Source organism: Neocloeon triangulifer, unplaced genomic scaffold (assembly GCF_031216515.1).
Source record: "Neocloeon triangulifer isolate White Clay Creek 2 clone unplaced genomic scaffold, ASM3121651v1 ptg000014l, whole genome shotgun sequence".
In the NCBI taxonomy this organism is placed as follows: Eukaryota; Metazoa; Arthropoda; class Insecta; order Ephemeroptera; family Baetidae; genus Neocloeon; species Neocloeon triangulifer.
Window position 1 is genome coordinate 18473119 of NW_026775556.1, and position 10351 is coordinate 18483469.

Here is a 10351-nt window from a genome sequence, read left to right on the forward strand (position 1 = left end):
ATGAAAATGTAAAAAATAATAATAATAATAGAAATAATAGTAATAAAATAATAATGGAATAATAAATTTTTTTATATTAAGTAATGGTTGGCTTATAAATTTAATAATTTTACGATGCAAAAACACAAATATTAACATTTACTTTTAAATTTGTAATTAATTTTTTGTTTTGTATGGAATTAATTGTATAATTTATTATTCTATTAATTGCGGCGGCTGTATTTTTAAATGATGGACGTTTTATCAGGCTTCTGACGCAGTTGTTAACTCTTTCTTCTCTCATTTTCTCTTTTTTTGGTAAAAGCGCTCTCGCGCGATTTGATATTATTATTATTATTTTTCATGGATGGATCCAACAGTTGTGGACGCAAAAAAATATTTTGTTTTCATTTCACTACTGATGAAGCGTCCCAATTAAAGATCACGCAAGGACGGGGTCATATTAGCGATAAACAGCGAAAACGCTGTGGAAAATTATAAAGCGTTTCTCAACAACGCGCGTGCACTTGGACTCTGGCCACATTTCAACGCAGATAGCGCAGCCGCCTCTCATATCTACAAGCATTTCCCTTCAAAAGTAAAGGGCTCGGTCGCAGTCGGCAAACGCATTTCGAGGGAACTCACGTCAATTTTGTTAAATTTACAGCAAAAAAGGTAAAGTATTCTAAGGTTTAACACGTAAAAGCTTTTTTAAATAACTTTACTTGAAGTTTCTTTAGACAGAAATAAATTTCAAAGGAATTAAACCTGTAGAAATTTATAAAATTTAAGAAATTATTTTTTGTATTTCAATTTTTTAAATATACTATTTTTCCTAATCAATTTGTATTGGTGATTATTTTAATGTTTTGTAACAGATTTTTCAAGAATGGTTAAATGGCGAGAAAAAAAATGTATTTTATATGTTGCAACTCAAATTAAAATAGCCAAATCATTACCTCTAAATAGCTTTTGACCACGTCAGCACAAAATTAAGAAGAAAATCATTTAATTTTTGTTCTTTATTATAATAAAAATCAAAGCATATCATGATGTCATTTTTTAAATAAGTTAAAAATTGTTCAAAATAATGATTTTTTTTTTAAATTTATTATATAGAAAAATGTTGGCTCGCATTTTCTTCGTCCTGGCCATCGTCCAGTTTTCCAACGTGATCGAGGCTCTGGAAAAGCGTTTGTCTGACTCGGTCGTTCTCGGCACCAGCTGCAAAATCCGCAGCAAGGCCCTTCCCGACGAGTACCTGACGCAGCTGCCCAAGGACCAGGCAGGTCTGGTGGCCTCGGCGCCGCTGAACGGAAGTCCCTTGAACGCCAAGTGGCGCATTGACCAACTCACCGTGGACAGTTACAACTATTTCGAAATCTACAACCGGCAGTTTGAAACGTACCTGACCAATTATTACTACTCGGAAATGTGGATGGCCACCGGCGCCAAGCAGAACTTCGCCTCCTCCAACAAGTGGGACACTCTTTGGATCGTGGAGCCTGCCCAGCTAAACGTGCCCGTCACCATCAAACACGCGGTCACTGGTTCGTACCTGACCGTGCCCAAAGGGAACTTTGCCCAGAGGCACGTCATCCTTTCCAGCCGCCTCAGCAGCGGAAGCGAATCCAAATGGGAAATTATTTGCTAAATTTTTCCCTTTTTTTAAAGTAATCTCAGTAATGATTTTTATTTGTGAGTCTGAAATAACTCAAAAGTTTCATTATTTAAATTGAAATTAACGATTGAAAAATTTGCACTCTTTAGGGTTGACCTCTACGGCCAAAAGCGTTTTAGGTGCGAATTTTTTGATCGCGATATCGATTTCAGTCATGAAATGAGTTATCTCGAAATTAAAAAATGAAATCATAACTGCAGGGGTACTTTGAATCATTTGAACATTTTTTTCAAATAAAGAATATACAGAAACGAAAACAGATTTACTAATTTAATTGAATTTAACACCAGTAAAATTTAACCCCCTTGTTTTTCCCTATGCGTATGCAATTGAAAAAATATATCCAGAGTATTTATCTCAACACTTATTATTCAGAACTTATCTCTTTCATGAAGTAATTGTTAAGAAATGGACTAGAATTAATACAATTCTAGAAGATTTATAGATATAGCAAAAGTCACAAATATACAGATAAATTATATTATTACAAGCTTGGCGAAGTTTCAAGAATAAAAAATTAACAATTTGTATGAAATCAAATAACTTAAAATGCACAAAACACCCCAGTTTTTATAAAAAAAAAAAACACGAATCCATAACCAAAATTTAAATTTGTTTGTGCATTAAGTTGTAAGATTTCATATTGAATTAAAGCAGGCTATCTTTCTTCAAATTTGTTGTTCGAGATAGCATCCATAATTTGCTGGAAAGTGCGCACTGACACAAGGGAGCCGATGAGTCCGAGAGGGTTGGTGCCTGGTTTAGTAAGGGTGGCGTCTCCAGATCTGGCCTCGTCGTAAACCTCGTAGTCGACGGCTGAAGTGTTGAATTTCGCATAGTAAATTGCTGCGATGGCCGAGTAAATGAGCAGTCCAGACGCCAAAAGCATGTAAACCGCCCAGAATTTGTACGAGTACTCATTTACAATGAAGTCGTAGTAATTGGAGAGACCTTCAACATTAAATATGCGTTTACTTAGCAAATTTGAAAAAAAATATTTATTTGGTTGGGCGTTTTAGTATATATTATGTTTTTTTTTTAATGCCGTTTCTGCTCCTTTTTTTAGGTTTTTATTTGTTTTATAAGTAAAAAATATCATTTTAATTTGTAATAGTAAACAATTAAAAATTAAATACATATTATTTTAAAATATTAAATATTATAACATTTATAACAATGAAAAAACATTTTAATTATTTTAAAATATCGATTTTAAATTATAAAAAATTAATAAATTCTTAATAATATTTATTATATAATTAATAAAGTCTAATAATAAAAATTATATTACATTTAAATGCAATAGATTTTACTTAAAAACTGCGATCGCCTTGAATTCAGTGACATTAATTGCAAAATAAACTTCCTTTAGAAGCAATAGAAGTTTTGAAAGAGCAAGATTTTTTACATATTTTAAAACTGAACGGATATATCACCAAAATAAAAATTTGAGGTAAAAACTACAAATGAAGTGAACAACGATAAAAATTTTAAATAAAATACTAATATGCACAGTGAAGTTTAATTTTGTAATGCAATACCTCAAAATTCTCACCTTGCCGGCCTGTTTCTGCAACCTGCCGAACAGTCCGCATGAAGGTGTCTTTCAGGACCTTTTCCGAATATCCCTCGTTCTCGTTATTGTGATCGTCAAAATCCGCGTATTCGGCTTCATCTTCAGGCTGAACCCTTTTCTGCTGACCTCCACCATTGAAAAGGGGTGCCATCAACTTCATGACGATTCGAAACGCGTAACCCACGTTGTTAATCAAATTGGTGACTGAATTGTAATAGCTCGGTGCAGGTCTCTGAGTTGTGGCGACGGCCGTGGAATTGCTCGCCACGGTTGTCGCAATTACAGGGGCAATCGTCGTAGATGAAATTATTTTTTCTGTCGTCGTGGAATTTAATTCATTGGTCGTCTCCGTCGAGTTCTCTGCATTTTTCTCAATGGTCGTCGAGCTTTCGCTCTCGATTGGCAACGATTTTGCGGAGGCCAAAAATAGCAGCAAGGCGGTGCACACGAGAGTTGGCTTCATCGCTGCCAACAGAGGGTAATTGCATGCATCAGACACGAGGCTTAATTTTTAATTGGAGCGGCAAAATGTGTGCACTTTTGGCAAACAGACTCAAAACAAATGCGGAATCTTCTAATTAGGGGTGTAGAAATTCTTTTTTAAATGGACCCGTCTAATTATTTTTAATCGTTCTTTAATTGGAACCAAAGAGGATGAAATTTAAGACATTAAAAATGGTTTGCCTCATTTCCCTTTGTTTTTGTAACAAAAACCAATTTGCGTTTTCGGATTCATATGAAAAATAACTAAGCTGTACCTGAGATGTACCTATCTGCAACCCGCACAACAAAAAATAATTTTTACCAGTTTTATTTTTCTTCCTTAAGAAGCAGTATTTCTTGGGCTCTTCAAATTAAATTATTTTGAAAACTTTAAAGTTGCCAAAATCCTAAAATATTGGATATGATTTTTTTTTTACTTATTTTAACAATAATTAAGGAGAGAAAAGATCCTCCATCGCAGCTCCATCGAAAATAATAGTAAAATTCAATTTTTGAGTTGTGTTGGTTGCATATTAGACACTAACGATTATACTCTCACATTACTCTATTTAATAATTATGATGGACTAATGTGTAGAAATAAAAAAAAGTCATCCTCACCTGTACACAAATTGATCCGTCGTTTTCAATCGATCAAAATTACTTCACCTTCATTTCCGCCAATAAAAATTGTCCTTAAATTTGTAATCTAGTTGGTTCGCAAAAGGTTGTCGCAGGACTGGTGCGGTGCAAGTCGTGTTCCTCTCACTTGCCGATTGGAGAAGATGTTAAACGATTCAGGGTGAGTGGCCCTTGTGCGTCTTGTCTGCGGCGCCTGCACTCGTGGCACGCGTCTCATGTTGACACAAAAGTCATTCACTCACACGCGCGGCAGCTCCTTTTAATGAATTGGTGCTCGTTAATGCAAACAGTCGGCAAGTAGAAAAACAAATTTGAACTTCCAAAGTGACGAAATGTTCATTAGAGGAATTTGCTCCAATTAAATAAAAAAAAAATACCTACATGCATTTAATTGACAAATTTCTCATATAATCGATTTTTTTATGATTTTTTTATTTCATTTTTCAGTACTTACATTTTTAAAAGTTTTAATAAAACGAGGTTTAATCAGTTAAATTTTCTTTATTTATTCTTTTTATTTTGAAACGATGATCACAGCGTAATAAATTTTTAAAATCTGATACACAATGACCAGAGCTCAAAATTTAACATTTTCATTTACACGTCTACATTTTTTCTTCAATAATTTAATCTCAAATGAGTTGGCACCATATAATATCCAGTTTTTTGAAACATTCATTCGACAGAAAATTTAATTACCCTCTTCATCTTCCCCCACAACCATTTTTATAAATAAAAAAATCTCAATATCTTTCACATGTACTTCAAAAGCATATCTTCCAATATCTGGTTAATATCGGCGGTCTTCTCGTTGAGGCTGTTCTCCGTGCTTTGGTCGTCACCGAGAGACCTGCTGGACGGCGTGGGCAAGCGGTCTGGGAAGGTGACCTTGTGTCTGGAGATGGCCCTGATGATCAGGGCGGCCACGTAGATGACGAAGTACAGGCTGAAGTACAACGGGACGTACCACAATTTGCGGCCGATGTAGTAATAACTGTAGGGCTGTTGGCGCTTTTCCTCGGGGGCGGCTGGTGCGGCCGTCGGAGGCGGCGGGGTCGGCGGCATCGGAGGCGCGGGGGCCTGATACGTCTCGGCGTGCGAGTAGGTGCTCAAAGGGTACGTCTCGATTTCGGCACTTTCTTCGATCGGCTGCACCTCCTTATGGTGGTAATAGGATGGCTGATAGATCGTTGGATCTCTGTAAATATTGAGTGATTCAAATTTTATTATGCAATATAATTTGAATATTTTATATTAATTCATAGTTTTGCAAAAGGTATTAAAATATTAAGTTCAAATATTTCTTCAAGTTAGTTTATAAATAAATTGTAATTCTAACCTAGATTGTTTTAATTTAATGAATTTTACTTTCTTGATATGAAACATTTTTGATTAAAGATATATTTAAATATACTTTTAATTGAATTCATTTTTTTCATACATCAAATAAGAAAAGTAAATATTTCAAAATGTAGTTAAAAACATTTTTATTAAATTCTATTAAAAAAATATAATATATTTATATTATTTAATAAATTACTTTTTATTTCAAAAATTAAACCTTCATTATATTTGATAGTAACAATTTATATTCATATTAAATATATTAGACAACAATAAAATTATCATGTAGAAAAAAAATACTATTTACAGATCCTTTTTGTAGATCCCGAGAACAATTTTGTTTCGACTTTTGACTTATATTACCTGTACAAAACACCCATTCTGTCTTTTTGATCATCGCCCTGCGGAGGTTCTTCAGTCGTAGGGTCGTTCACTCTAAACCCTGCGTATGCCATGTTGTAATACCTCGCCTCGGCCGAGATCAACACCGCCCAGAAAGTCAAAATCAAAACCTTCTTCCGCATCCTGTTTATATCTGAAAATATAAGAAATCGACACACGTCTTTCTTTATCGGCGCGACATGGCGGCGTTTGGTCCGCAGGGTGCGTGATCGACTGCCACAGACGCAAAATGCGGAGCAAACGAGTGGCATTGTTAATTGGGTGACAAACAAAATCGACCGTTAAGTCTCGCTGCCTTTTCCGATCATGATGACGCCTTGACCACGTGCGTTGTTTCGACCGAGTGTGGTCATTAGAGCCGAAACAGGAAAAACAATCAAAGGCGTCAATTTCGGAAGCAAATGTTTGGATTACGTCGTCGATGGTAAAGATAAATGAATGAGGTGGAAGACAAATGGAATATGAAAAAAAAATGGATGTGCTCCAATAAAACAGGGTCACTTTTTATAATACATTTTTCCTTAAAATAAAAATATTTTAATCTCATTGGATATATGGGGTTCACATATCAGAATTAGTTTAAAAATTAACAATTTTATTGAATATTTTTGGTTTCGCTAAATAAATTAAAACAGAAAATTGAGAAACCCTAAAACAGAACAAAACATGATTAAGAAATAATTTGCCTCTTATTTTTCTCCTCAATATCAGATTTTATTTCCCTAAACAAAACATTCCTCTGCTGAATTATAGTTCTTAAAATTAAGGATTTTTATTAGAGGAAGAAGAGGCAATTTTGTATTTCTCTTCTTTCTTCTTTGTACTTGAACAAACTGGTCCTCCCAAAATTTATTGCTTTGAAACGCGTGCTTAATTGCTGTAACCAGTCTAAGAGTAATGTTTTGTCCCTTTGCAAATTATTGCTGGTAGAACGCACTAAATTCTAAACAGGGCCATTAATTTGTCACCTCCACGCTGCGACTCCGCCCGCTAGATATTTTATTTTTCTATCAACGCAATTATTCTAAAATTCCACTTCCCGCCGCGATTTTTTACAAAAGTTCATCAAAAAGGTCAACGTTTTTTTGTATATCCTTCTTTTTTGATAATTTGGCTATTAGAAAAGAATTAGTTGTAATTATACGCGCATATTTTTTTCTTCCGAAACTAATCTCGTCCACGGCAGATGAATTATAGGAAGGCTGGGCGATAATTTATAGGATGAGAGAGAGAGAGAAAACAAGCGAGCGCCGCTCACCTGCGGGGCCTTCACGAAAAACGGAAACTAATAAATACATTAAAAGGCGCAAAATTACTCTCAAGACATGATTTCAAAAATTATTTTTCTCAATTTTTTCTTTTACGCTGCAGTTAATAAGTGGCAATTGTACAATAACCGTTTATTTTATATAATGGCCTCAAGCGAAAAAGTACCTCAAAATAATATTGTATGTTCATGAAAAAATAATCCTCTTTTATAATCCCTTGTTATTCCATACAATTACCAGGATATTTTGAAATCAGTAAATTGCAGTCTTCTTTAATTGGCCAATTTTGAGGCATAAAAATAAATATGTAAAATAACTCAGTAATTTTATAAGCAAACTGCGCAAAAATTTGACCTTTGAAATCCACCTTCGTTATAATCTAAAAATAAATTTCCGCTTTTGTGTCTATTAAATCACCTGGTCTATGAAATCTATATTTAGGCTCGGTCCATAATTATTAAATTCCCATCCGGCGCGGTTGGTGGTGAGCAAAACTCATAAATAATTCCCTCCCACTCCCTTGGGATTTTTATTGAAAAGGTCGTTAGGTGCGAAAATTATGACACTGAATTTGCATACAAGCACTGAGGTCAGTGCAATCTCACGTTGCATGATCATCTCTAATAAGCAACTTTTGAGAGAGAGAAAATATATATTTAAAAAAAAAACTCTCGAAGGAGCCGAACGATATCCAATTAAAAAAGAACCGTCAAGATCAGCATAAATCAGATTACGGTGAGGTCAGGATTTTTTTTGTGAAAAAATAAAACTGGCGGAGTGTGAGAGAGAAAAGGAGATGGAAGGAAGATCGGCGATTTCATAATTGCAATAAATACATCAGGCGCGAAGCGAAATTTATTTTGCGTTCCTGGATTGTTTTAATCTCTGCTGGACACGCGAATTTTGAGTCTCGTCCGCACTCATCCTTCCCCCTCCGCCTCAACGTGAGCGTAAAACACCCGAATTATTTATGCTGGGCAAGAAAAGCGACCAGTTTCCTTTGTTGTGGCCGTGACATTTATTGCGGGCCAAACGGATAAAACTGGACCCGCAGACTCCAGAACCGATCAGTCTGCCACAGGTGCTCCTCCGATCAGACAACTCATCAGAACAGGTCAGAAATTCCATACTAATCCAATCAGGACAGTTTCATTTTTCTTTCTTTGTGGTGAAATTTAAAAAAAAGGTTCCAAAATCTTCTTTGTGAACTATCATAATAGTGTATTTATTTCATCTGTATGATCTGCTTACACACTTTTTATTTAATTTTTAGTTGTTTCTAAAGTAGTTTTTTTTTATTTTGGGACGCTTATCATTGAAATTTAGACTCCCACAACCATGCTGCATTGCAATCAATTTAATTACTTTAAATGTAAATTTTACTTATTCAGACACTATGTTAAGTTATATTTATTAGCAATTAATTATTAAAATTAATAAAAACTAATACTATTTTGTCAAAACTATTAAAAAGACAATGACAAAATTATATTTTATAAATTAAAATTAATATAACAAAAAAATAAAACAATGTATTTATACAGATTTACACTTAGAATTTAATATAAAAGACAAATTTAACAAATTTTTTTATGTAATAATAATACCATAATGTAGCATTTTATGTCTTCTACGTCTTCTACAACAATTTTGCTCTTTCCGTTCCATTAGGGCTTCAACATGCAGCTGTTCGTCTATTCCGCGTGCGTTCTTTTGCTCGTCCTGTCCGCGTCAGGACAGACGCCCCGTGCCTTCAAGTCTACACTCGGCAACAACTGCTACATCAGAAACGTCCTGGCGCATCCCAACGACTACCTCGAATTCACTCCCGGACAAAGCAGGGCGGCCACGTCTTTGAAGAAGGGCGGCATCAAGGAAATCGACGAGTCCGGACAGTGGAAAATTGATAAGTAAGTAAATTTTATCAGAAAATCGTGTTTTGATGTTTTCAAATATTTATTCACAGTAAAATTTCATGAATTAATCTGATCATAAAAATTAAACTTTTGTCTCATAACATAATTGATTGAAATTCGTTGATTTCTTCCATCAATGAATATTTTAATTAATTTAATTAATTGTACGTTGAAAAGTTGTGCACATTTTGTGTTTAATAAATTTCTATATAATTTCATTAGAACTCGAAAATATTTATTTCACTTTATTCTTCGAATAATTGTCAATTATAAATTATTCAGATTATGTTTTTTTTTTAATTTTTCTTAGCTTAATAAAATAAGGTCTTTTAAGGAATATTTCTTGAAGAGAATAATTCAATTTTTTTCAAGCATTAATTGCTAATAAAAGAAACTCACAATGAACTATTTTTTTTTCTTTTTACGATTTTTCATTTCAATTTAATTAGTGATTTTAATATAATTATTAAAACAAAAACCATTCAATGAAAATGAAATATAATTCTTTCAGCTAAATTAGGAATTAATTTTGTTTCAGGTGGGTTGTCAACGGCAGGACCTTCTTCGAGTTCAACAATCGCATGGACCAGAAGTACCTGAGCCACGGCACCAACTTCGCCACTGGCCAGGTCGGTCTCCTGGCCACCAGGGCCTCCTACCAAAACACGAAGGACTTGCGGAACCTGTGGGAAATCAGCCCTCCGAAGACCAACGCGATCGTCACCATCAAACACGCGCGCACCGGCGGCTACCTGTTCGCACCCAAGGGCGACCTGAAGAAAAGGTTCGTCCAGTTGGGCAGCAGACCCAACTCCGGCACCGAGTACAAGTGGTTCATCACTTGCAACTAAAAATTCGCATTTTTCACTTATGCATCTCTTATGAATTATGGCCGTGTTGTAATGTCCCATTCATATGCACTTATTCCATTCTGGCCATTCATTCTTTCTGTAATTTATAGCTAAAGAAATATGATCATATTTTGCGAGGAAATAAACAAGTAACAAATAACATCTGCTGCTGCCTTTGAGTTTTGCAATAATTTATGTACTCGGCGTTTC

General features: G+C 34.7%; 4 protein-coding genes across 4 annotated transcripts; 2 read left to right on the plus strand and 2 right to left on the minus strand.

Moving 5' to 3' along the window:
- The first annotated feature begins 493 nt into the window (after positions 1-493).
- LOC132199927 (uncharacterized) lies at positions 494-1921 on the plus strand. The gene is made up of 2 exons (XM_059625034.1): positions 494-654; positions 1099-1921. Exon 2 carries the CDS (start codon positions 1103-1105, stop codon positions 1631-1633), a length of 531 nt encoding a protein of 176 aa, XP_059481017.1. The 5' UTR covers positions 494-654; positions 1099-1102; the 3' UTR covers positions 1634-1921.
- Positions 1922-1986: 65 nt separating this feature from the next.
- Positions 1987-4484, minus strand: LOC132199926 (uncharacterized). Its single transcript, XM_059625032.1, has 3 exons — positions 4340-4484; positions 3216-3701; positions 1987-2611 (listed from the first exon to the last, which is right to left on the minus strand). Exons 2-3 carry the CDS (start codon positions 3697-3699, stop codon positions 2319-2321), a joined length of 777 nt encoding a protein of 258 aa, XP_059481015.1. The 5' UTR covers positions 3700-3701; positions 4340-4484; the 3' UTR covers positions 1987-2318.
- A 374-nt stretch (positions 4485-4858) lies between these two features.
- LOC132201029 (uncharacterized) lies at positions 4859-6269 on the minus strand. Its single transcript, XM_059626890.1, has 2 exons — positions 6068-6269; positions 4859-5558 (listed from the first exon to the last, which is right to left on the minus strand). Exons 1-2 carry the CDS (start codon positions 6226-6228, stop codon positions 5114-5116), a joined length of 606 nt encoding a protein of 201 aa, XP_059482873.1. The 5' UTR covers positions 6229-6269; the 3' UTR covers positions 4859-5113.
- Positions 6270-8338: 2069 nt separating this feature from the next.
- Positions 8339-10303, plus strand: LOC132201089 (uncharacterized). The gene is made up of 3 exons (XM_059626993.1): positions 8339-8488; positions 9046-9284; positions 9829-10303. Exons 2-3 carry the CDS (start codon positions 9055-9057, stop codon positions 10139-10141), a joined length of 543 nt encoding a protein of 180 aa, XP_059482976.1. The 5' UTR covers positions 8339-8488; positions 9046-9054; the 3' UTR covers positions 10142-10303.
- Positions 10304-10351: the final 48 nt, after the last annotated feature.

Coding starts and splice junctions, on each gene's coding strand:
- LOC132199927 (XM_059625034.1), top strand. CDS start 1,103: ATGTTGGCTCGCATTTTCTTCGTCCTGGCCATCGTCCAGTTTTCCAAC.
- LOC132201089 (XM_059626993.1), top strand. CDS start 9,055: ATGCAGCTGTTCGTCTATTCCGCGTGCGTTCTTTTGCTCGTCCTGTCC. Junction 9,285..9,828: donor GGACAGTGGAAAATTGATAA/GTAAGTAAATTT, acceptor ATTTTGTTTCAG/GTGGGTTGTCAACGGCAGGA.
- LOC132201029 (XM_059626890.1), bottom strand. CDS start 6,228: ATGCGGAAGAAGGTTTTGATTTTGACTTTCTGGGCGGTGTTGATCTCG. Junction 5,559..6,067: donor AGAATGGGTGTTTTGTACAG/GTAATATAAGTC, acceptor CAATATTTACAG/AGATCCAACGATCTATCAGC.
- LOC132199926 (XM_059625032.1), bottom strand. CDS start 3,699: ATGAAGCCAACTCTCGTGTGCACCGCCTTGCTGCTATTTTTGGCCTCC. Junction 2,612..3,215: donor TGCAGAAACAGGCCGGCAAG/GTGAGAATTTTG, acceptor TTAATGTTGAAG/GTCTCTCCAATTACTACGAC.